Genomic DNA, 26556 nt, shown 5'->3' with positions numbered 1-26556 from the left:
CAAGGAGCTGAGATGGACCGGCCAGGGAGAAGCGGGAACGATGATGGAGGGGCGAGTGAAGAAATGGAAGGAACTGGTATGCAGTACCGAGGGACTCTGGGGGACCCTGTCAGGGTTACCAGGAGCGGAAGGCAGGTGGTGAGGCCTTCCAAATTTCGAGACTTTGAATTGGACAATGATCGTAAGTGACTGTTTAAAGTTCAGTAAAAGGGGGAGATATGTAGCGTTCTAGTTTATGCACGTCACGCAGACGTGACGTGCGGCGGCCATGTTGGCGGCGATGCGCGCGCATCGCATTGCGCGCTGAGAAGTGTAAGGAGAGCAGCGCCGGCCGGCGCTCCTCGGAGAATATAATTACTTACCTTAAATAAACCTAGCTGTACCACCACCACGGCTTGCCTGTGATCATTAGACTACTTTACAGTGTGTGATTGCTGCTCTCGCAGCAGGCGATGCAACGCTGCTCTGCCATAATGGAGGAGCCGCCGCTGTCCGTGATATTAACCGGGAACGAGTTTGTCCCTTCTGTGACTGAGGCATGGTGTTTTGTGGAGTTATTAGCAGTGAGACCCCTTTCTGACATCCCAAGAATCGAGAATGTGAGTTCTACACTATCAGCAGCAGGATTAGTTTTCGGCCTTACCAACACTGAGATGACTTTTCTATAGTTTATGGGCGGTCTGCTGTGGAGTCAGCAATGAACGGACTTAAATGTAACTGAATGTTTCCTCACGGTATCAAGCGGGTTGCCTTGTTCAGTATTTCGACAGACTGAGCATCCTCAGCAGAGCAGAGATGTTTTTATGGCATGGACACATTGGGCAATTGCCCAGGGCCACAACAATCCATGGCCCCCCTGAGAAAGTGAAACTTTTCTCTATTTCACATCTTTCCCTATGCCAATTAATTTCTCTCTCTCTCTCTTTTCACCCTCACCCCCCATTGTTATCTTAAGTTTGTGAGCTCTAAGCAAGACATAATTCAACTGTTTTGAGTATTTTGGAACTGAAAATTTGACTATGTAAGTATTGTTTGCCATTGAAAATGGGTAATAGAAATGTACAGTTGTTCATTATAGGGCCCCCTAAAATGTGTTTTGCCCACGGCGCCCAAAATCCTTAAAATGACAATACAGTAAATGTCATTAAAACCACCATGATCCACCTTTGCGTTTTGGAGTAGTGCGTTACTCGCCAAAAAGCGCTTCAAATATAAATTATTATTGGGAGTGGTGGATATGTGAGTATGTTAGTTGGATAAATAGGAATAAGTATAGAGGAGTGACGAGTTTAGAAAGGATTATTTGGGAGTTCATAGTCAGGGTAGTATACAATTCTCTGTGTTTTTCATCTCTTTCACTCTACAATTACTTAGGTCTCAATGCATTTCCGTGCAGAGTTGAATAACACCTTTGGCCTGTATGTTAAATTTCACTTCAGTTTGGGGAAACAAGATGCGGATTAGTTCTGGATTTGTTATTTATATATAAAGTACGCTGTAACTATCGAAGCCTTTTGTGATCAAATGAAATTGGCATTAAAATGAACTTCAGAAGTTGGATAGTATTAAAAAAAAACTGGACCATACACAGGATCTTGTTCCTAGGAGATACATGTGATTTCATGCCGATTGTCTGCCTGCACCTTATTACACCGAGAATCAGTGTGCTGCCTGGGCTAAAGGTACTGATCCGGACAAGAGAAGCAGTGCTAGCCAAAGAGCAAGTACATATTAGGAAGCCACCAAGGGCACCCACAGTAATCAGAGCTGATGAATTGATAAGGTGAGCAAAATGGCAGCCTTAGGGAACCAGCTAGTGGTGCTGACAGATTGATAAGCAAGACTAAAACAAATACCTATTGTCAGTTTATTGGGACAATTCTGGCATTCAAAAGGCTTGAATTCTCAAAATACCTCCATGTTATCAGCTGCAAATTGGCACCATTGTTGCAATGCGAGCAGCACATCTGTTCTAAATCCTAGCAAAAGGGGCCATAAACTGACATTTCGATTAGGAGAATAGTTTAGGTGAACACTTCCTGCAGTGGTGCCTATGGTTTTATACAGTCTACCTGGGGGACTGAAAGATGTTTACTTTTGCCATGCTAGGTGAATGAGAGCTGAGCCTACTCAATCAATTTAAAGGACATTAAATGCATAATGTATTATCTTATTTTTATTTCCTTTGATGACTTAGAGCAACGACCTCGCAGAGTCCTATGCAGTTCTTGGAGAACTTTACCAGTGTGGCGAGTCAAGCACCGTGACCTGTTTGAAAAATGTTTTATTGGTGCTAAAATATAAGGTGAGGACGCTTTAGCCAAAATCATAGTGTGAGAAGCAGGTGAGTTGTGTGACCACTTTTATTCTTCACTTTTTCTTCGCTTGCGCGCGATATGTTCAATGATACCGATGACATCGGAATGAATTATGTTGTAAAATAATTAATCTAAGTTATGTATGGGCATTGGGCAATAGGGATTGGGGGCAACATCATGCTGGCATATGTCAGGATGTATTATCAACTTGCATCACACGTCTTGCTGATCCCAGACACTGGAACATGGGAAACATTAAAGCATTGAACCTGCAGCGCGATGTCCTCACCCAGCACAGCATCAGGTAATAAGGAGTACAAATTTGGATCAGTTTTTATGCGGTTTGCCCACTGAATGGAATAAAAACTGTCATGACCGTACCAAACATTGTTGAGAAAGATAATTGTTTACAAATCGAGAAGGAAGCAATCTGTGCTCTTTATGGGCCATTAATACTCTAGCCAGTTTTTTTCAGACAAATGTAAAGGACATTTTTGGCACTTTCTTAACCAATAATCCAGTCATCTCCCACATCCCCATTAGAGAGTAGTTTGCGAACCTCACCTGACGTATTTGATGAGTTTTCATCGCTCAGTATAGAACAGGTTTATAACCTGATGAAATCTTCTTAAACAGGATCCCCATTAGACCCTCACCTCCCAAAAACTGTGCATCTTGTTCTAGAAATTGGAAGCATTTAACTGACATGGATCTTTAACAAAATACTTAACACTGGTTACTTCCTTTTTGAGTGGGAGAAGGCTTCTATTCTACCTTTGCTAAAATAAATATCTGGATTCACAAGAGCCTATTAGTTAAAGGCCAATTTCGAGGCTTTCTTTTCCTACTAAGCTACTGAAGAAGGCCCTGAATATTGAACTTATGTCTTTCATAGACACCAAAAGCTTGCTGGACGGTACACAATAAAGATTCAGAAGGTCCCACAGCATAAAAACCAGAGGAGCCGCAGTCCATTTTAGATGAAGGCGGCAAGGCCGCACTAATATTATTGAACCTCTCAGCGGCATTTAATACAGTCAATCATACCATCTTGATTGACAGGCTCGCTGAGTTGGAAATAGGTGGCATTACTCTCAGGGTGATAAAACCCTTCCTAAAGGAAAATGTACAACATGTTGCCATGAGCGAATTAATTTCTGACCAATTCTGTCTGCCATGTGGGATGCCACAGGGCTCCTTGCTGAGCCCTGCTATTTTCAACTTTTTGTCACCCCACTGGCAAGATGTGTCAAATCATTTGGATTCTTGGTGGTGTCATATTCTGGCGATACCCAAATAGGGGTATCAGTACCCAGAACGCCAGAAGACACAGCCTCAAGATTCAGCCTCTGCATGTCCCAGATAAGTAGCTGGATGAGGCTAAACTGTCTAAAGCTTAATTCTGAGAAAACGGAGATCCTTCTCCTAGGCAAAGACAACTCATTTTGGGCTCAAAGTTGGTTACCTCAGGAAAAGGGGGCACTTTCTTCACCCATACAAAAAGTGACGAAGTTGGGGATTATTCTTGACTCCAACATCAATTTTAAAGATCAGGTAAACGCTCTAGTTTCATCAGTATTGTTTACCTTAAAAATAATTACGAAAATCTGTCCTTTCATTCTCTTGGACTGCCAAAAACAGTGGTTATCACTTTTGCCCGTGTCAGATTGGTCTATGGCAATGCCCTACTCATGGGCGACCAGAAAGGACTTCTCCATAAACTTCAAATGCTACAGACCCCATCGGCTCGAGTTTTGCTGGGAATACCAAAATATTAGTCTGTTTCTCAGACCTTGATTAAGCTACACTGGCTCCCAGTGGCTAAGAGAATAGAATTTAAGGCTCTTTGTATAGCTTTCAAGGCACTGCTTAACATCAGCCTGGGCTTTATTCAGGACATATTTATCTGGTACATCCCTTTCCAGAAGCTCAAATCCTTGGAAACCAAGCGCCTAGTGCTGCCCAGGGCAATCAAGCATCTTGGTAAGGTAGTTTCTTTCTCAGTACGTTCAAATTGTGGAAATCTCTCTCCATGAATCTAAAGAACTGTCCAGACCTACTGACCTTCAGGAAATGTCTTAAGACTTGGCTGTTTAGTCACTTGTATAGCTTTCTTCTTTATTTCTCTACTCCAGCCACAGTAGCAGCAGTACCAAGGCACCACAGGGCATTTGAGCAATATATCAAATTAAAAAGCAAATCATTAATACAAGTACCTCGCACGCATATTAAAGAAGACGTCTTTTACACCATCAAAGACAACACAGAGTACCTCACATCTAGGGCTCCCGTTATATGTCAGTCAAAATGGTATACCTGGGTGGGATACCACTCCGTTTGATCACAACAGGTCTGGTGTACACATACACACCCCACCCATTTTCCTGGGAGATGGAACACTACATAAAATTTCACTAGTCAGTAATTTCAGCCAAGAAAATGGCATGAGGCTTTGACTGCAATAGCAGTCAGGCCTCTGACCCCATTTCTGCCTAAGAATGTCTTTATCTACTGCTGCCAACATGCTAAGAGTCAACGTCAGCAGTCCCTAATGGTTCATAGTCTTGAATGGTTCTGTATAATGAGGCATTATACATGCCTAGTCACCTATTTCACTATGGGAGCCACCTGTTATGCCGTAAATAACCGTAATGCAATGCATGCTGCCCCAGGGAAGCAGTCCGTGGGTGGGGCACAGGTGTTGCCATGCACCCAACCATGGATTTTGGCACATCCCCGGATTTACCATTACTGGTAGACCTGGGAATTCATCAAAATACCTCACCTCCCCATGTGAGGTATAATGAGAAGAAATATCTTTATTTCTCCTAATTTCTTCAATCAATTGAACAATCAGTCGGCATTTCTATAGCGCAGCTCATCATCCCAGGGGTTATGGAGAGCCTTAGTCAAAGAGCCAGGTCTTGCATTCTGCAGCATACACAGAAAGAGCAAAATGACTCATGGGATTTTTTTGTGCAGGAAGGTGCCCTTTCTTCCACAAAAACAATCTTGCTTACAACACAGGCAACTTTGCATCATGGTGCAAGGGTGCCTGCATTGGCGCTAGGCAGCACTGGAAAATGACAGGATTGTGCTATAAATTCTAATTGTAATTACCTTTATATATTGTTTGATACCCTTGACATGGCGTTGAATTGCTTTTCGGCGAGTAGCATGTTATTCCAGAATCCAGAAAGTATTAGTGGTGAATTAGTATAGGGAAATATGAAATTAATTTGAGCGATGGACATCTGACGCTGTTAGTTGGATTGCAAAGGATAGTGCAGTTATATAAGACGGAAGGCTCTAGAAAGTGTTTATTTGGAGATCATAGCAGTAGGAGGAGTTTTGGGATCAGTAAAGGAGAGATGGATGAGGAAGAGTATCTAGAAGTGGTTTAGGGAGGGAGATGAGGCCTCGGATAAGTCTAGAAGGGATACATCACAGAAGATTTTAGAGAGGCTTGTTTGGGAGAACTGAATAGTAAAAGATGTTTGAGATGATGTAAGGAGGGGTAGAGGAGGCAAGAGTCTGTAAAGGGTTATTCTGGAGATCATAGTAGTAGAATGGGATTTGGGATGAGTCAGAGAGTGGAGGTAGAGGATATATTGAGAGAGGTATGGGGTGAGATTTAGGGTAGTGCATTGGGGATGCAGAATTAGGAGTTAAAACATAAATATAAAGATATATAAATACATGAAAGCTATATATGTTTAAGGAAGGTAATATATCTTGATTTGAATTGTATCTCATAAACTCAGGCTTTCATGTTTTGCTATACTTTAAGCTAATTAATTTGCTTTCTGTTTTTTCTTTTTAATAATGCATTAGTGAAGCAATTGTAGATAAAAGGTTATGATAACAAATTTACCTATTTATGTAGTGATGTTTATGCATGTTAAACATTGAATAATATAACCATAAATACTACGTAGATTTTTCAAGCAGACCTAATGAATATCTATATATTTATAAACATCATTGTTATACAAATGTGTACAAAGGAATAGACATATCTAGATACATAAGTATAATCCAAATAAATGTTTATATACACAGGGATTTGCTAAACATTTATGTTTGAGTATCTTGATTATGTGGGGAAGAGCCAACTCTTGAGTAGTCTTTTGAAGATAAGATAGTTATCCTTGGATCTTATGTAAATGTAAATGTGTAAATGTGCTGGATTTGTATGTCTGGAGGTAAAGAGTTTCCTAGTTTGCCTGCTTAAACAGAGAAGGATGTGCCACCTATGGTTGTTTTCTTTTATGGTGGGATTTTGAAGCGAGGTGCCACCATGTCAGGGACTGCACTTTAATAAAGCAGCTTTTCTTCTTTTTTTTTTAAATGCAGCCCATTTTCCTTAAAGGAAAATGGCATGCATGTAAAAAAAAAAAAAAGAAACTTTTTTTTCATTTTTTAAGTGTCAGGCCTTAAAAAGTCCTGCCTGCCCTTAAAAATGATTTTGCATTGATTTGCAAATGGGAAGGGGTCCCCTAGGGACCCCTTCCCATTTGCAAATGCAGTACCACCTACTTGAAGTAGGTGGTAATTGCGAGTGTAAAACATTAGTACATTGTTTTGAGACTCGCTATTTGAAATGGAGCGCCCCTTCCAAATAGCGAGTCTCAAAACCTATTTAGCGAGTCACAAAACCTATTTAGTGAGTGGCCCAAAAAATTCCGACTCAATAAATAGGCTATGTACATGCCCAATATGTTTTAGCATGCGCAAACGGGTTCGCAAACTCGTTTGCGCATGCTAAAACAGGTCCTACATCTGTCCCTATAGCCGTAGCTGAGTTTAGACAGTACAGGAGATAGTAGCCTGTACCTTGCGTGGAAATTTCAGTTGGTGGAAGATGCGTTGCAAAGTTTTTCATAGTAATGAAGCTTGATCTCGCTAGTTTATCTACTTGGGCATTTATTGAGAGCTTGTAGTCCATGGTAAATTTGAGATTTATTTTTTTCCTTAGATAATTTAGGCAGTGTTCCCAGGTAGTCAGGCCAGTTGACAAGTGGGTCATAATTTTTCCAGTCGCCGCATGTGAGTATTTCTGTTTTGGACGCATTCAATTTGAGATGGCTCCATGTCACTACTGATCCACAGCTCTGAGGCAACTGAAAATATGTGAGTTTCCAATGTCTTTGGGACTTCCAGTTTAAGGAGTATTTGTGTGTAATCTTCATAGTTATTGTATGTGAAGTGAAAATCATTGATCAGTGCCAGTAATGACTTCTTGTAGTTGTTGAAAAGCATGATAGAGTCTTGAAGGATCCCTGCTTTTGTGAAGTATGGTTTGGATGAGAAAAGAGGGATATGGATGACATTTGTTCTGTTTTGAAGGTAGGATGTGATCCAGTCAAGAGCAGTCCCCTTCGTAGAGTTTTTGTTTCAGAGGGCATGGTCAACTGTGTCAAAGGCGGCTGAGAGGTCCTAGAGAAGTAGTGCAGCAACTCCATTCTGGGCAACTGTGTTTTCAAGGTCTTTCCAGATGGCAATGAGGACAGATTATGTGCCTCTTCCTGGACTTAATCCTGTTTGGAAGTCTGAAACTATGTAAATGTAAATGTAATGTAAATGTAAATGTGCTGGACTTGTAAAGCGCACAGCTGCCCGTGAGCGTCCCGGCGGTTGCTTAGGGAACCCGTCCTGGTATTCCCCTGTGAGAAACCCTGGCAGGGTGTCCACAAGGTGAAAGCCAGGCATCCCGCCGCGAGGGGCCGTAGTGGAGATTAAGCAAGCTATTGCCCAGAGTCGCAGAGTGTGACCCTGTGAGTTGAGTAGGCACCAGAGCAAGATTTGTCGAGTCTGTGGAATTTTGAGCCCGAGACCCGCCGAGGTGGGGAATCGAACCCTGGTCCACAGTCAATCTCAGCTTCCGGGTCTGCCGCCTCTAACCACTGAGCCACGCTTCTCCACTATGAAATTATCTTCAATGAATTGTGACATCTGGGAAATATTCTGGAAATATTCCCGTAGTTAAAAACATGTTGATGATTCTTCTTAATGGGGCGACAGCAGAGGTAGTTAGAAGAAATTTATTAAAAGTTTATGGTGGTCATTGGTCAGAAGGGCTGCGGGTAGGCTTGCTTTCTTTGACCTGATATTTTTTGGAACGGATGCAGAGGGTGGGTTAGCCTACTCTTTGAGTTTATTTGGAAAAGGGTCAGTGCGGGTGGTATTCCTTTTTTACAAAGGAATCAAACATGACAGCTTTGGTTGTGTAATGATTTGCCAATATGTCTGTGAATTCTTGAGAAATGGCATGAGTTCCTTCTAGTCAATTTAGTTTACAAAATTCGTTAAGTTTAATAGAATTCTTTATTTGTATTTTTAGCATTTTGAATTCTGTCAGAATAGTATCTTTTTTTTAGCTTTTTTGTTTGTTGGCCTATATGATCTGTTAAGTATTGGAGGGGAGGTTTGTCTTGATTGATGTTTGTTTTGAGCCAGGTGTGTTGCTGCTTTCTAATTCACTTTTTTACTCATTATCTCTGTATTTCTCCAAAATTCCTGTTTTCTTTTGTCCTGTCTTGTTGTCCTTAGTGGCATTATGAAATCAAATGCTTCCTGTAGCCACTCAAATAGTCCTGTAATATAATTTGTTGTGCATAGATCTGTATTGGATGTTAGTTGTGTATCTTTTTGTTCAAAATTGAGTTTGTTCCAAGGTCGATAGGTAGATGCATGTAAGGTGGTTTTAGGTGTGTTACTTTGTGTTATTTTATGTTAAACATCAAGCAAATGGTGGTCTGATCATATGACTGAAGTCATTGTCTGAAAGGTAACTAGTTCTGTATTTTCAAATATGACATCTAGGATGTGTGTGGGTTTGTGCACGATCAGATGTATGTTAGGTGCATGATTGTTTTTGGATAGGGCATATTGGGTTTGTCAAACCAAATGTTTAAGTCACCAAGAATGCATAGGTTGGATTGTAGTATTATGAGGTTTGAAACTATGTCTAGATGTGTGTCTGGGAAAGTGTCATTGCTAGGTGGAGGTCTGTAAAGGAGTAGGAAGTTACAGGAGGAAGATGATGTTAGGTTGCATCTGATGAAGAGGGCCTCACAACCTTGTATGGAGGCGTTGTCAGCTTTAGTGATATTTAATGTTTGCTTTAATACAACAGCTAGGCCACCTCTTCTTTTGCCTATACACATTTTTGTGCTAGTTTGATAGCCTAGAGGAACAGCTTCATGAAACTCTGGAGCCATGTCATCTTCCAACCATGATTTAGCTATAAAGAGTAAGTCAGGTTGTGTGTCAGTGAGAAGGTCATAGATGTGATGCTTATTTTTAGAGAGTGATCGAGCATGTGTTAGTAGCCAGTTTAGAGAATTTATTTTGGTGATGGAGTGACTTTGTTTTGTAGAAGAGTGAGCACTATTTTGTGGACTTGCAGTAGGTGTGCCTTTAGTGCTGGTATTAGCTGTATGAGGATAGCAACAGTGTAGCTTTTCTGTATTGTATTCCTCGTCTAGCTGACTAAGCAGATATTTTATTGGGTCTGTGTGTGTAAGTGGTAGAGATGGTGGTTGAGAGTGAGTTGGTGAGCTGTATTGTTTTTGTAGAGTAGCCTTGTTGTGTAGTAGATATGGAGATGCAAAGTTGTGAAGTGTGGCATGTTGTTTATTTTGTTGCCGTCTGTTTAGGGTAGGAGATGTATGAGTTAGGGGTGGCAGTGCAGCATGTGGATCATGTTGCAAAGTTCTAAATTGTCCAATAAATGGGAAGCCATTGAAAGAAGGTTGTTGTGTTGCTGTATATGTGTTAGGTGTGGGGAAGCGAAAAAGCTTGGCAGTAGATTTGGATTAGGGTGTGTGGCCAGGAGGGTGGGAAGTGGGTGTATGTTTCTGGTTTGTGACAGAAAGTATTATGAGGTAGTGGCAGGGTGAATTTTTTTGTGCTGGTGTACGTGTTTTGTTTTGATTTTGAGGAGTAGTGAGAGGAGATGATGACGTAATTGTTTTCTGAGAAGTATTTGTATGTAAATTATTGTTGGTGAGTAGAAGCTGAATGGCAACTGAGTGATATGTTTTGGAAAGGAGTGTATGTGGTGTGTGAGTGGGGATGGACAAGAGTTAAGAGTGTTTGTATTAGATATGATCTCTGCAAGATGTATTTTGTGTGGTAGAGTGGAGTATAAGGGTTGTGGGATTGTGTTTTTTAGTAAATCGAGGAGGGGGGTGTTGATCAAATGTTGAGTATAAGTTTGGTGGTGACAGAAAGGGCCCTGTTAGGAGTAAGTAGAGGGCAAAACTAGTGCTTTGCATGAAAAGGGAGCGTGTGTATGGATGGGATATAGTTACATATAAAATAGATTTGGGTTGTGTTGATGATGTGTGGATTGCTTAGTGGTATGGAATAGAGTTGTGTTTTTTGTGTGGGTGAAGGTGGTATTGCAAGGTAGATGAGGTAGAAAGGTGTATAGGTGTGGTTTGTGCTGTATTTTAGCGGTTGTTGTGACACTGGAAACTGGTTAGAGTTTGTAGTAAAAGAGTAGAGTGCATTTTTTGTGAGCGTTTTGATATGTTTGTGGTTCTGGATGGGTTTAGGTGGGTGCTGATGAATAGAAAAAGGACAGCATCTCTGGCCCTAGGCCCGACCTGTACCAAACAGGCAATCGTCCTTGTCCTCTCTGCTCTTAGCCTCAATGCCGGGGATGAGGCACCCTGAACCCTAAGCTTTAATAGCCCAAGGGCATGCCCTAACCAATCAGAACAGTAGCCCTATGTCCCAGGACCATTAGGTGACCAGGCCCTTACAGCCAATCACAACTCTAGTCCTAGCAGCCAATCAGAGACCAAAGCCTAAGCCCTAGGCCCACTTTAAACCTTAGCCCCAGGAACCATTCAAAACCTGGCATCTATTCACCAATTAGTAACCCAACCTTAAGCCCAAAGTCTAATGTAATTACTGCCCCAGGTAACTATCGGAACCCCGGACCTATAAGCCAAATCAAAAAGCCAGCCCTAAGCCCAATAGAAACAACAGATACAGCAGCTAATCAGAGCACAGATGCAAAGTTCAAAGGCAAATTCATATGAGGAGCGTGTGACCTCAAGCCGAGGTTGATGGCAGGGTGCAGTTGGCCTTTTTCAGGTTTTTCAGGTTTTTAATGTCTTTATTTCGATAATAAAATCATAAAAGACAAATTTAAAAAACAGATACGAAACATTTTGACCATAATACAATAAATTGGAAGTAAAAACATTAAACATTAAACATTAAACATGTTATTACACTTAAATCGCAACTAAAACAGATTATTAAACCATCAGAATATACAAAGACATAATTACACCTGGACCTTAAAAGAGAATAATAAATATATAAACTAGGCTAACACATTTCAAAAGTACCAGATTAGTGAGCTCTAGCCTAAAGCAGTTTAATGAGAGTTCCTTCTTGCCCTTATTGCCCACGCCCAGCCCAAAAATTTAGCCAAGCATACCACAACGGTTTCCGAGGTATTAGTTTTCAAGACCCGTATTGCTTCTGAAGACCTTTTACAGGATAAGCGCTGGAACAGAGGTTTTAGCCATGTAGTGCGAGGTTCTAAATACTGCGGGCAGGCAAACAATAGGTGACCCTCTGTTTCCTTTTGACCAGGGCACCAGCAACAAGAAATTGAGGATGATTTTCCCCAAGAAGAAGTAAATGAATTCAATGGTAGGGCACCTACTCGAAACTGATGATATAGTTTCTTGTCCAGTGATCGAGTGATGATATCCCAGTAAGTCTCCCGGGAGGAGTCCTGCTTAAAGCTTAGGAATCTTCCTGTTAGACTACCAGAACTAGAAGCGGTTACCAAGGATTGCCGCCTTGAGGCCCAAAATAATTCTTTAAATTCTTTTTTAGAGGGAAATGTGTTGTTACCTGGGGATACCCACAGCTGATTTAGGCCCATATCTTGTAAACTCTTTTTCACTGATTGAAGCCATGGGATTCTTTCTGAACCCCCCATCGCCCTCACATCAGCTAACTCTTTTGCAAATAATGTAAGATCCGGCGAGGTCCACAAACGCCTCCAGAAAGCCACTACTCTGAATTTTGCCATATCAATAATAGGGAGGCTTCCCATGTCATGGCAGAGAGGTATCGAAGGAGAGGATTGTGGTAACCCTACAAGGTTCCGGAGGAATTTACACTGAATTTTATAGAGACTTGCCAGGTCCATAAATCCCCATAAATCAGCCCCATAAAGTATGGCAGCATTTATTTTGGAATCATAAATTTTCATGGCAGGGATGACCCGTTTAGTTATTGATCTCTTCTGCTCACGTAAAAGACAGCCCGTCAATTGAGCAAATTTTAGCTGTTGGGCCGCAATTTGCTCTTTCCATGACAAACGGCGATCCAAAGTGACCCCCAAGTAAGTCATTGTTTCAACCTGTTCTAGGTTAACCCCACTCATTTTTACGCTACTACGTAATAGGTTATTCCTGGTTAAAACCATGAACTTGGTTTTACCCACGTTTATTTGGAGGTCATTATTTACACAAAACTCCTCAAAACGGTTCAAGGCCCGCTGTAGGCCTGACCGTGTCTTAGATAGGAGTAAGGTGTCATCCGCGAAGATGAGCATGGGGAATTTGGTCCCTGCCAGAGATGGGGCATCAGTGTGGGTGTCAGAGAAAAATGTAACTACCTGATCTATAAAGAGCAGGAAAAGAGTGGATGCGAGGACGCAACCCTGGCGAACTCCACGGCTTACCAGGAATGAGTCTGTATGTTGTCCTTGTCCTCCCCACCTTACCCTTGCATAATTCTCTTCGTGCATTCTAATAATTAACTCTAGTAGTTCGACCGGTAGCCCTAAGTCCCTCAATACCTGCCACAGTTTACCTCTAGGTACCAGATCGAAGGCTGATTTTAGGTCAATGAATGCGGCAAAAATGGTACCACCGCCAAGCATGACCACCTTCCAGAAGATCATACAAAATCGAAACACCTGGTCGATGGTGCTCGTCCCAGATCTAAAACCTGCCTGCATTGGAGACAAAATATTTTCTGAGTCCATCCACCCCTGCACTCTAGCCAAGATCATTCGGGCAAAAACTTTTTGGAGACAGTCAATTAAACTAATCGGGCGATAATTGCCCGGATTAGACCTGTCTCCTTTTTTATATATGGGGATGATCTCAGCCCCCTTCCATGTTTTAGGGATGCATGCACCATTTGCTAATGCGTTGGCTATGTTAGTTATGTATGGCACCCAGAGATCTGTGTTTGATTTGAACAAATCCGCTGGTATTTGGTCCAATCCTGGGGCTTTCCCCCGCTGAGTCAGGCCGAGGGCAAACTCTGTCTCAGTGTTAGTAAAGATCAGAGTTTCTCCACGAGTGGGTGTTACATACAGTTTGTTAAATGTGGGGAGGGGATCAGTGTCCACCATGCAAAATTGGGACGTATAGTGTGTTATCCAGGCTTCTGGGGACACATAATTAGATGGGGTGCGGGAGTCAACATCCTTCCCCCATTTAACTATATCCCAAAATCTTGCTTGGTTGTTTGACTTTGTGGCATCTAACAAATCAGCCCAATAACCATCCTCCCACGTCCTTTTAGCCTCCCACTGAACTCTTTTATACTTTTTCCTAGCCTCCTTTACATCACACATATTCCTAGATTTAACTTTATCTACTAGGTTACTGTGAGCCACCCTGCATTCCTTATTGTACCACTTTGCCCGAGTAGCGGGTGGTCGACCAGCTCCATTCTGACAGGGTTTCGAGAGGAGTAACTTGAGCTTATCAAAACATAGTTCATGTATATCCAGGATTTTGTTTGGTTCTAAAATACCCTTCCCAGTGTCATCTGTGAGCATTTTGTTAAGAGCAAGCATGACCACTTTCTCAATATTAGTCTGGAGGGATTCATCCCCTGAGATGTTGGACCATTTCAGCCTCCTACGGTCATTAGATAGTGTTACTACCCCTTGCCCCGTGGGAACTGGATCTTCCGTTCTTATCAAACCATCCATCCTTAATTTCAATGACAGCGGGTTATGGTCGCTTTCTGGGCGGGGCACGACTTCCATATCGACCATCAGTGACCAAAATTCCATTTTGAGAAGAAAATAGTCTATACGACTTTTCCTTAGTCCGTTGTCAAAAGTAAAATTGGCACCAAGGTCAGTGGGTGAACGCCCATTTACTGCCCTTAGCCCCCAAGTAAGACATAGTGCAGTCCAATTTAGAGCGGCCTCCGTTGCTTTCACAGGTTTACTAGTCAGTAGGTCCGGTATATTCCATGTTACATCCTCCGCGGACCCCCAACTGTCCCCTGCAACGTAGAGCGGCTCTATGGTACAGTTCAAGTCACCAGCTAGAAGGATCCACAATCGGGGGACACCGACCACCAGGGAGGCCACGGGAATAGATGTTACAGATTAGCATATCTTGGCCACCTTCCTTGCTCAGCTTGATGGTCAGTAAGTCGGGGTTATTCTCATGGAGTTCTGTAATTTTAAATCCCCATGCCTGTTTGACCCATGTTAACAAACCCCCTGATGCTTGCCCTTTACCACTTTTAATTGCTGGTTTAAAGAAGTTTATAAAACCAATTATGTGTACAGGTTCGGTTGCCCATGTCTCTTGTAATAGCACAACATCATATTTAGTAATAAAGTCCAGCCAATCCTCCGAAACCATGCGGGCTTTTACTCCCGCGACATTCCAGGACGCAATGTTAAATGTTGTTGCAGATTCTGCAATAATATTACATGGGATGGGCGAAGAGGAGGCATTTGTTGGGGTAGACCTAATGAACAGGTTTCTATCCCCTGTTACATCTACACTGCTTTTTTGCAAACATTCCCCCTGTGCCATGGCCAATATTTCTGCTATTTTGTCTGGTGCAATCTGATCACATATTTCGGATTTCGATGGAGTTTGGTGTGATGTTTGTACTTCCCTCTCATCAACAGCGATGGGGCCACTCGTCAGACTGGGAGAACACCGTCAATCTACCATCTCCAGGTCAGACAACGGTCCAAAGTGGTTGAAGAGTAGTGGGTACTGGGATGGGTGAGGTGTACTGGGTCCTTTATACCTCCCGTCTCTCACTCTCCACTGGCTTGTACCAGTAGGTCGATTACTATTTGTGTGGGGGTAACAATAGGAAAGATCTAAGGATTGGACATCGCCCTGACGGGCAAATCTAGCTTTCCGTCGTATAAGGCCCACAACCCATGGGTCTTTGAATGAGATCAAAATACAGTCCCCTTCCAAATCTTTGGTACCATAACCCACCCAATCTACTCTTCTTACGTATAGAATTTCTGTCGGTGATGATGGTGGTAGGGGCCGTTTTTTATTTAACCAATATATTACTTTGTTGCGCAATTCCCCTTGCGTCTCCTTAATACCGTCTCTTAAGGGAGCTACACCAGTTAAGGCTATAGTATATTGGGCAGCTTCTGGGGGCAAATTTGCTCGGGGTGTTGGGCGCATCTTTTGTTTACCCTCCAACGGTGTCCTGGAGGATTGAGGATTGGATTTTCCCCTACTAATTGTCTGAGCTGGGGTACTGTCAGATTGCTTTGGCCTGCTATCTAGCATAGGCGGATTCACTTTATCTGGATGAGATTTGGGTGGGTATTTTTTCCCTAGTACTTTAGTTGAGGTACTTCCATTAGCAGTAATAGCAGTATTGGTAGTCCTAGCCCCAGCTATCAGTTTATTAATAGATACCCCGGATGGTACGGGCTTGGTTGCCTGATTTACAATTGAATTACTAGCTATTAGTGTTTTACCAGATGTTGAATTACGTGCCCCCACCACAGAACTAGGTGTGGATAGTTTTTGCAGAATGCCCATGTTGGTCTTAACCACTATTTCCATTGCGTCGATTTTGGAGGTCATCAGCCTTGTTCTCTCCAAAACCGGAAGCAATATGGTTTTTAGCATAGCCTCAATCTTGACCAGCAAAATGTCGTCACTATTGAGGCAGGTTGGACAGGTATTAGAAGGCCCCAGGGAAGCGTATGATGGACAAAACACATGAGGAAAACCATGGGGTGATTGTGGGGCTGATATTGTCCCGCTGCAATTATCATTCAGTTTGGGCTGTTTTTGGTCTTTTTCCCCCTGGGGGCTTGAGACATGTTTCCTCTTTCAGGAGATCAAATTTGAGCTCATTTGAATCCCTTCCGTTACATTAGGAGGAGTGAAGTCAATGGGTTGAGGTGGGATAACCGAATTATATTCATCTTCCCCTGTTTTTGAGCAATCCTCCCCATCCCTTGACAGATTTATACCAAGTTTCTGGGCCCCGTGATCCAATGGTGACGGTGGCAACACCCCTTCTCCATCTGCGTGGACTATTGCCTCTGTCTCGATGGAGTAAATGCAGCTTGATGCTGCATGAGGAACAAGGCTTTTCACTAATGCTAGTCCACCTATGGAAGAGCGCTTTCCGGAGACTAGATCTAGCGTCAGCCTTTTTTCTACCATATCAATTTCTTTTTCAAGGATCCCAGTGGCTCTGGTAATGAAAGCATCTAGAGGGCCTGAAACTACACCCTTTGATATTTGTAGCTGAACTAGACGTTCTTTCCCTGATCTCAATGTCATGATGAAATACAATTTGGGATTATCTTCCGTACGTTGCAGAGCTGTCTATAACCTTCCCACAAGATAACAGTCAATGATAATAATATACCTTTGAGTCCTGCACTAGTAATGTACATTCATGTCAGAAGGGGATTTAAGCAGAGGTCCTGGCCCAACCCAACCTCGGGCGACCACGGACGGCCACAGACGGTCCCGCCCTTGTCCCGGGCTTCTCCCGGCGTGCTCCCGCGCAGCGGGAATGAGCTGCTTCTAATGAGGGAGGAGAGTGCTTTAGGGGGCGGGGCAAGCAGGGAGAGCGTCCAGGTGCAGGTAATGATGTCAGCACAGGGACTCCTGGGCAATGGAGTCCCTGATCCTCACCTGGCGCTCGCAGCCCTGCTCTCCGCAAATCCAAATATTCCCTGTCACAGCAAGCAACAGAGGTACGCCCCAGCACACGGGCGAAGCGGGACCCGCGGAGCGGGTACCGCGAGGTCAAACGATTGAAAAGAACAGCCCCAGCAGAGAGGACCTTCCAGGAACAGAGCTCGCGCTCGCAGGTCAGCAAATGTCTTGGCCTTTTTCACTTCAAAAGACTCAAAAGGGGGGCGGGGAGGTTGCCCCTGCATGCCTAAGCACAGTACAGGGGAAACTAGAACACATTTTCAAACAGTCATGGATAGAAACAACAGCAGTTTAAAACTGTTCCAAATTCACAGAAAGCAAGAGTTCAGTTCAAACAGTCATGAGAAAAAAAACAGTTTTTAACAGTACTAATTGAACTCAGGACAAGAGATTAAAAGCAAACAGTCATGGTTGCAAAAAAAACTGCAGTCTTAAAGATTACAAGCACAGCACAACTCTGTCATTCAAACAGTCTTGAGCAAAAAAAACACAGTGTTTCACAATACCAATTGCACACAGGACAGGAGATTATATTCAACACTCATGGGTAGAAAAAAACAGCAGTTTTAAAGATTAAAAATACAGTACAAGTCTGTCTTCTTACCACCTTCTCTGTCATGTGTACACTGGGCTCTGTATGGCACAGAGAGGCTGAGGCTACAAGATGAAGGTGGATGTCTTAGGGTGTCCTGCACACACCTTATGGGGTACTCTAGATGCAGGTTGGGCTCAGGGTTGCTTGGGAGCTTGAGAGCCAATCAGGAATGGCCCAATCCGATGGCCAGGGGGCGGTGAGCTACTCCCGAAGAACAAAATCTACTTGGATACAGACAGGCAAAATCCAGACTTTGCTGGTCCTGGTTCACTCAGTAGGTAGACCCAAATCTAAACCATTTAAATACTGCTTTTCTCACATGTCAACAAATCCCCTTTTCTAGCCAAAACCGAGGGTTACATACACTTTCCAAACTCAGTTTTAAAACTGAAAGGAGATTCAGCAGTCTCATAAACACACTATGCCTAGTCTCTGTGGGTGCAGTTTGCCATTTTAACTTTTAAAAACTCAAAGGAGGGTCAGATGGGCTGCCCTTGCACACCTAAGCACATCGCAGGGGAACGTATGTCAGATTTTCAAATAGTCACGGGTTGACAAAACAGCAGTTTAAAACAGTACCAAATTCACGGAAACCAAGAGTTACATTTGAATGAGCAAAAAAACACAGTTTTAATAGCACAAATTGCACACAGGACAAGAGATTAAATTCAAACAGTCACAGGTAGAAATAAATAGGAGCTTTAAAGATCAAAATCACAGCACAAGTCTGTCTTCTTACCACCTTCTCTGTTCTTTGTTCATTGGGGTCTGGAGGGCACAGAGAGGCTGAGGCACAAACCTTAAGTGATACTGCAGGGGGTGGGCTCAGGGTTGCTTAGGAGCTAGCGGGCTAATCAGGAAAGGCCTAGGCTGATGGGCAGGGGGCAGTGAGCTGCTCCTGTAGGTTATAATCTCATTTGATAAAGGCAGGCTCAATCCGCACTTTGCTGGTCCTGGTTCACCCTGCATGTAGGCCCAAATCTAAGCAACTTACAAACTGCTTTTCGCACACTTCTAAAAATCCCTTTTGTCTAGCCAAAAAGAAGGGTTACATACACTTCCCAAACACAGTGTTAACCTTAAAGCAGATTCAGAAGTCTCATAAACACACTCTGCTTAGTCTCTGAGGGTGCAGCTTGCATTTTTTATTTTTTACGACCCAAAGGGTGGACTGGGGGGGTTGCCCCTGCAAACCCAAGAACAGTTCAGGGGCAACTGGAACACATTTTTAAATAGTCATGGGTAGATAAAACAGCAGTTTAAAACAGTACCAAATTCACAGAATCCAAGAGTTACATTCAAAGAATCATTAGCAAAAAATGCAGTTTGTAGCAGTACAAATTGCACATAGGACAAGAGATTAAATTCAAACAGTCATGGGTGGAAAAAACAGCTGCAAGATGGGGGTGACTGTCTTGGGGTGACCTGCACACACCTTCAGGGATATTGCAGGTCATAGTGGGCCTCAGGGTTGCTTGGGAGCTAGCTAGCCAATTAGTAAAGGCCCAAGCCAAAGGCCAGGGGGCAGCGAACTGCTCTTGAAGAACAGAATCTCTTTGGATACAGACAGGCTGAATCCACACTTTGCTGGTCCTGGTTCAACCTGCAGGTAGGCCCAAATCTAAGCCACTTAAATATTGCTTTTCGCACACTTCCACTAATCCCTATTTCTAACCAAAAACGAGGATTACATACGCAAACACTGTTTCAAAAACACACTCATCTGAGTGTCTGTCAGAAGGGTGCAGGTTGCCTTTTTACTTTTTAAAGACTCAAAAAGAGGTTGGGGAGTTACCCCTTCACACCTAAGCAGAGTACAGAGAAAACTAGGACAGATATTGTTGAGCACGGAGCATTCCTGACCTTTCTCTATCACGCCGCGCTGCATGATTACTTGCTAAGTATGCCCATTTATTCCCAACCAAGATACCTGTCCTTTCTTGCTCTGATCAGTTTTCTCTGTCCCCTTTCCTTATCCTCCTACAGGTCGTAAAGGTTTGTTTCTGTGGAACTGTGTATGTCAATGATGCCATTGTGGAGTTGCCTTTTTTTGATGGTGAGTATTATTTCACTTGTAATTTCATTTATTCATTTCTTCCTGTTTTCTATGTGGGTTGCAAACTCATTCTCTTAATACATTTTGAAATCCTAACATGTTCATGTCACATCAGGTTTGGGACTCTGAAAGTAAGAAGTATCATTTTTAAAAGCAGAGGTCTCAGCCAATGTCCAATACTCAGCAGGTACAGTGGTGCTGTAGCTTTCTAAGTGGAGCTCCTCATACGTCGCCCGAAAAAAACTCCACTGGTTGCCAAAAGAATCCCATTCAAGGCCCTGTTGCTAGTCTTCAGCGCATTCAAGTCCACCCGCCCTAAATATCTCACAGCCAGATTCTGACCTGGAAAACACTGAGAATCTCAAATGCAAATCTGCTGGGACCTCTTTCCTTTAGACTAAAACACTTGAGATGGAAAGTTCTTCACGGTGTTGGGCACCAAAACCTGGAACCAACTGCTAACCTAAAAAATCTTTAAAGACCTGGCTCTTACTTGCCCCGGAATGCTCTTATTTAAATCAATCCATCTGGTTTTACGTTAGGGTTCACAGTAACCGTAGCTTAGTGCCAGGATGCTCAATAATGAGTGATAGAGCACTTTAGAGATGAAATATATGACACTTTCATAGTAGAAATTATTTTTGTAAGAATATTCGTGACCATTTTTGATACTTTCAAATCATTTAAAACCTGCATCCAGAGGATTTTAAAGCTTTCCATCATCATTTTGGTCTGGCTACAGACAGCTTCAGGTGTGTTTTGAGAGAGGAGAATTTACGACACCCCGTTAGCTGTAGGTTTCTGGTATTATTTGTAGTGTGGTATTGCTCTAGTGAGTTGTTTCTCAACATGATGGCATATTAAAATGCAGATCTCACATAACTGGAAGGTTCACATCATATGGTAGAATGCGCACCAATGTAAATGGTTCTTCATCCCATTTAAAGATGCTCGAGGCAATGTTAAGCGTGCTATCCTGGTTGTGGGCTCCGTCCTTGGGCATGAGTATACATACAGTCACTGGAGCCTCGTCAGGTTCCATCCAAGATGCACAGCAAATAACTGAATCATTCAATCAGATTCCAAAGTTAAGTTCGATTTTTCTTTGTATTTTATTCCAAAAAGTACTCCATGATAGCTTTGGTATTTTTCATTAACGCTATATAGATTCAACGAGTGCCGTATGGCTTTGTTCATTAGACACCTAGAAGTGCAACATTCCTCATGATTTAAAGTACAGTTGTACTCCCTGTGCATTTTGGGCCTTTACTTGCCCTTTGTCAGGGGTAACTCTACAAAATGAAAACCACTAATTAACAGGAGTATGTCAGAAGATAATTTTTCTGTATCAAAGAAACAGTTTTTTCATAAAACACCTTATCCCCACTAAACAAATAAATAAAATCAAAATGCTTTATGCACACAAAAAAAAACCAGGATAGAACGCTTAACATTGCCTCGAGCATCTTTAAACGTGTTGAAGAAACATTTACATTGGTGTGCATTCTACCATATATTGCCTAGTTGAAGCTGTACTGCTTATGCTGTGTTTCTGAAGAAAGTAATTCAGGGTTATTCCATTTGTTTATTTAATGGCATTTTTATTGTTGATATTCGTTCTTTTTCATTTGTAAGTATCTCTTTCTTACCTGTTCTTGATTAATTCAAAATGTTATTTTCAATCTGTGTGTTTGTGGATGTGTTTTAAAGAAGGCTTTTGGCTGTTTCTGGATGTGTCACAATTAATGACATCACAGTATGGAAGAATCGTGTGCTGTGTTCAGATACGGTAAGCTATGGGATCCTGGCTGACTGTATGCGAGATATGGGGATAGAGGGCACAGCATTGGATCTCCTGATCTCATTCATGGTAAATAGACAACATAATGTGACAATGGGCATGTTTGTCTCTAGGTCTTTTTCCCTGCCCTTTAGAGTTCCCCAGGGCTTGGCACTGAGCCCAGCTTTATTTAACCTCTATGTTATGCCACTCGTGTCAATTATAAAAGACTCTGGTTTTACCTCAGTGTCTTACGCTGAAGACACCCAAATTGTGGTGTAATTAGCCAATTGTGAAAACAACTTGGGTGAGGCATTCAGTTCATGCATGAGTAAGGTGAGCAACTGGATGGATTTCCACTGCCTGATACTGAATGACAAAAAAACTGAAGTTATAATTTTTGGCAATAAACCCTCTCTATGGACACTGGGCTTGTAGCCTCTAGAGTTGGACTCATTGCATACTGTTGTAAATAAGATGGTGATAGATGACAAGTTTCCATTCAGGAGTCAAAGAGCTGTTTTCCATTGAACTCTTTAACAACAGTGCCATCTAATAGATCTCTTCGTAATCGTAACAGAGTTTTGGGAATAATCTAGATATGAGTCAGAGTGCCTAGATTTACAGGGAGAATGCTACAATTGTATTTGTTATGATCCACGTGACATGTCCCTCAGGATCTCGACTAGTGCCTCACTTCTGTAATTAGTACTTTTGCAAAAAAAAAAAAAAAAAACATAAAGGAGACTTTGGCTTGACAGAGAATCTATGGACAAATGTCCAATAACTATCGATGCACGGAATCCTCGGAAAGTCAAAGAGCAGGGCGAAATTAGTCCATATTGAGTCAAGGAAGCGAGGGGACAGAAGTAAAAGAAAACAATGTATGGAAACAGAGCATGGACAATGGTCATGCAAGTGGAGTCATGTTTGCAAGATGGACAAAATGTTCACAACCGGGACAAAGGTCCCAGGTGAGAGTCTCGACGGAAGGTCCACATCGGGGACAGAGGTCCTGGTCCCGCGTGAGTCTCTGGACGGTAAGTCCATAATGGGGACAGTGGTCCCAGGTGAGAGTCTCGGCGATAGGTCCATTACGGGGACAGCGGTCCCACGGAAGACTCTGGACGGTAAGTCCACAACGGGGACAGAGGTTCCAGGTGAGACTCGGGACGGTGAGTTCACAACGGGGACGGAGGTCCCAGGTGAGACTCTGGACGGTAAGTCCACAATGGGGACTGAGGTCCCAAGTGAGAGTCTGGACAGAAAGTCCACAACGGGAACAGTGGTCCTAGGTCAGAGTTTGGACAAGAAGTCCACAACAGAGGCAAAGTCGGAAAGTTCGTATTTGGGACAAAGGTTCCAAGATTTACAGCAAGGATGGACGAATCCATCTTTTGAAGTGAAAGCTTCAAGAAGAAAAAATGAATTTCTTTACATCGCTTGTGATACTGCACTTAGTAATCTTCAGGAGTACCTAAGTTTGGAATCTTCAAAGTTTATCTAAGAATGTGGTATCTATAAAGCACGAAGGCGTATGTTGAACTCTCTATCTTCAACTCAGAGCGTAAAGTGTTGGTGGACGGAAACAGATTTGAGAGGGTGGACTGTCTCTTCCTGTTTTGCTGGTCAAAGACAGATTGGAGGGAGTGCACTATCTTTTTCCTGTTTTGTCAGTTTAAGGGGAGTAGGTAGTGGTGATGCCTATTAGTTGTTTTAAGTGTTGTGTCTCACCTCACACTTCACTTTTACACTCTTTGCCCCAAAATGCTCTTTCGCCTTCATGAACTAAAATTATTTCAAGTTGTCTTAGACCTCCTATCTGTCTTTAATGGTATTGTTGCTGTTTCCCATACTTTAAGCTCGTTTTTTATGTTTGTTTCATTTCTTTTCTAAAGGAGGAAGATGTGTTGTATATTGATTCTTCTTGTAATATGGCTGACTGTAGTCATTAGCCCTTCCTTAGTGTTTCCACCTCCTTAGTCTCCCAGAATACCTGTGAGTGTTTGGAACCCCAGGGGATAAGTTAGAACACTTACAGGTATTCTGGGAGACTAAGAAGGTGGAAACACCAAGGAAGGGCCAATGACTACAGTCAGCCATATTACAAGAAGAATCAATATACAACACATACACCCTCTAATAAAGTAAAAAACAAAGCATTCTTGGTAGACAGTGAACTGAAGTTCAAGGACCAAGGTAACAAAATAACATCCCTCTGCTCTTAAAGCGCTATAAAAAAGATCGAAAAATTCTTGCCTCCCCAACTTTTGAAAATAGTAACCATGGCACTGGTCCTCACAAGAATTGATTATTGCAGTAGTCTCTACCTTACTCTCGCTTCAGGTCTTTTGAAGCGACTCCAGACTTTGTAAAATGCTGCTGCTCATTTCCTCTTCAAAATTCCCAAATATGAATCGGCCAGAAGTGCCATCAGGAGATTACACTGGCATTTAAATCTCTGCACAGACCTGGGCCAGACCATTTTAAGAGGAAACTCAAATGGTATGTACCAACGAGGACGCTTCGCTCAGGCTCTGCTAGGAACCTGATAGTCCCCATCATTTGGGAAGGCCACTTGGGGGTGAGGGGGGAGTATTCTCAGGGCCACTGCGATGTTCTGGAAGAGTCTGCCATTGACTCTGAAAACTGCCCCCTCCTTACTCATCTTTAGAAAAGCCTTAAAAACCTGGCTCCACACAGGATTAGAAGGCACCTTGCACACCTGCTCGATCCGTTGCTGACACTGGAGGTACCTGTTGGGCTATTTGGCCCTCGGGGACCCTCAGTATTGAAAGTGAATTAATTCCCCAACTTAAAACGTGCCATGGGATGGGTTTGCACAGTGGTGAAGGAAGGGGCGTGGCCTGAGGTGACATGTCTGCAAACAAGCCCTGTGGCGCTTTTTAAGTTAGAGAATTATTTCTTCCTCAATCCTGTACTAGCCCATCAGGTACCTCCAGAATGCGTCAGGGGGCTGCGTTGCAGAGAAGGGTTCAGAGGCCACGCCCCTTTTTACAACACTCTGCATTGCAACTCCATGGCGCTTACTGGAAGCACCTGGTGGGCTAGTTTGCCCCCAGGGACCCTCAGGATTGACAAGGAACTAATTCCCCAACTCAAACCGTGCCACAAGGTGTGTTTGCACACATGTGAACTCAGGCCCCGGCCCCTCCCTTCACCACTGTGCAAACTAGCCCCGTGGGGGGATCACTGAAAGAATATCGACTACCAAAATATCGACTACCCAAAATATCGAGGAAAAAATATCTACAGCAAAAATATCGAGTTTGTATGTACAAACAGGTAAGTACAAAAATATCGAGTACAAAATATCGTTTACAAAAATATAGTTGTAAAAAATATCGTATTTACTAAAAACAGTGTTAAATTAAATTAATATTAATAATTAATTACTAAAATATACTTAAAATTACTTAAATTAACTTATAATAATTAAATAATTAATGAAAGTTAAATAAATATTTTTTTATTTCATATTTATTAAACATATATATATAGTAATAAAATATAATAAAATAATACCCAAAAACTGAAAACTGACCCTGAACCCTAAAAATACCCCTTTACCCAAAAACTGAAAACTGACTCTGAACCCTAAAAATACCCCTTTACCCAAAAACTGAAAACTGACCCTGAACCCTAAAAATACCCCTTTACCCAAAAACTGAAAACTGACCCTGAACCCTAAAAATACCCCTTTACCCAAAAACTGAAAACTGACCCTGAACCCTAAAAATACCCCTTTACCCAAAAACCCAAAACTGACTCTGAACCCTAAAAATACCCCTTTACCCAAAAACCCAAAACTGACCCTGAACCCTAAAAATAAAAACAATTTATTTTACTATCTATAGTATATACTTACATATTTTCACTTTCTATATTATTTACAGTCGATATTACTGCACTTACCTTAAAAACGATATTTTGGCTGTCGATATTCTGTCCAGTCGATATTTTGTCCAAACGATATTTTTTCCTCGATATTCTGTCCAAACGATATTTTGGAGTCGATATTATGTCTGTGCACCCCCGTGGGGCACTCTAAGTTAGGGGATTAGCTCCTCTTGAATACTGACGGTCCCTGGGGTGCAACTAGCCCACCAGCTACCTCCAGTAAGCGCCACAGAGCTGCATTGCAGAGAGGTGTAAAAAGGGGCGTGGCCTCAGATCACCTCTCTGCAATGCAGCCCCCTCGCTCATACTGGAGGTTCCTGGTGGGCTGGTTCATTTGAGATGTCCTCAGTGATGTCATGAGTGATGTCACTGACCATGTCATGAGTGATGTAACATGTGACATCATCAGCAGTGCGTTGCGGGTGCGCGAGTTATAGTTAGCTGAACTAACTATAACGGGGGAATTTCAATGGTTTTGTATGAGTGAAATGTCCAGCTAACTATAACATGTGTGAAACCTATGTTTTTTTCAGTGAATTTCTAAGGTTTTTCAAATGCTAATTCTGAACTATAACTTGGCTGAAACCTGTGGTTTTTTCAGTGAATTTCTAAGGTTTTTTAAATGCTAATTCCTAACTATAATGTGGCTGAAACCTATGGGTTTCTCAGTGAATTTCAAAGGTTTTGTAAATGATCATTTTTAAATGTATTAATTGTTATTTTTTTCATACTAATATACTACATTGTTTTAAAGTATTTATTTTTAGATATTTTATTTTTAAAATTACATTACATATTTTTAATATAAATTGAAAAAAAATGTTTTTAAAAATATTGAAATTGTAATTTATATATTTTTATTTTATATTTTTTTAATTTATATATATTTTATACAGCAGGCAATAATATCCTAT

At 42.1% G+C, this 26556-nt stretch overlaps 2 protein-coding genes across 9 annotated transcripts in view; one reads left to right on the top strand and one right to left on the bottom strand.

Moving 5' to 3' along the window:
* Positions 1 to 26556, bottom strand: part of LOC144823886 (uncharacterized) — a 1846314-nt gene that overhangs the window by 1194556 nt on the left and 625202 nt on the right. The window lies entirely within an intron of this gene.
* Positions 1 to 26556, top strand: part of LOC144823884 (mucin-5B-like) — a 946734-nt gene that overhangs the window by 390861 nt on the left and 529317 nt on the right. The window contains exons 10-11 of the mRNA XM_078682773.1: positions 2198 to 2305; positions 19872 to 19941. Coding sequence (XP_078538899.1) covers positions 2198 to 2305; positions 19872 to 19941 — 178 coding nt within the window. The remainder of the gene's footprint in view (positions 1 to 2197; positions 2306 to 19871; positions 19942 to 26556) is intronic.

Source organism: Lissotriton helveticus, chromosome 3_1 (genome assembly GCF_964261635.1).
Source record: "Lissotriton helveticus chromosome 3_1, aLisHel1.1, whole genome shotgun sequence".
NCBI classification, from domain to species: domain Eukaryota; kingdom Metazoa; phylum Chordata; class Amphibia; order Caudata; family Salamandridae; genus Lissotriton; species Lissotriton helveticus.
This window is presented reverse-complemented; position numbering and strand designations above follow the sequence as displayed.